A 257-nucleotide genomic window follows, 5' to 3' on the forward strand; every position below is an offset into this window, starting at 1 on the left:
CCTGGTGGGGGGTGGTGACAGCCAGGTGGCCCGGCCTCCCCTCGAACCTCTGCCCCTCACCTCTCGCCTCATCGTCACTATTCCCACGGATGCCAGGCCCTGCGGGGACGGTAACGTGACCACCAGTGACTCCCCAGGGGCCGGGGGCCACCGGTCCTTCTCCATCACCAACAGTGGTGGCACCATCCTCGTTGTCTCCTGTGGGACGGCCACCCCCAGGGCTGCTGGTGACGCTGTCCCCATGGCTCCGAGGGGCG

At 68.9% G+C, this 257-nt stretch overlaps 1 protein-coding gene across 1 annotated transcript in view; it reads right to left on the minus strand.

Moving 5' to 3' along the window:
* Positions 1–60: 60 nt before the first annotated feature.
* Positions 61–257, minus strand: part of MEPE (matrix extracellular phosphoglycoprotein) — a gene marked incomplete at its 3' end in the record, with an annotated part of 3,984 nt that continues 3,787 nt past the window's right edge. Inside the window, exon 5 of the mRNA XM_009572111.1 lies at positions 61–198. Within this exon, the coding sequence (XP_009570406.1) occupies positions 61–198 (138 nt within the window). The remainder of the gene's footprint in view (positions 199–257) is intronic.

This window comes from Fulmarus glacialis, unplaced genomic scaffold, assembly GCF_000690835.1.
Source record: "Fulmarus glacialis isolate BGI_N327 unplaced genomic scaffold, ASM69083v1 scaffold19072, whole genome shotgun sequence".
NCBI classification, from domain to species: Eukaryota; Metazoa; Chordata; class Aves; order Procellariiformes; family Procellariidae; genus Fulmarus; species Fulmarus glacialis.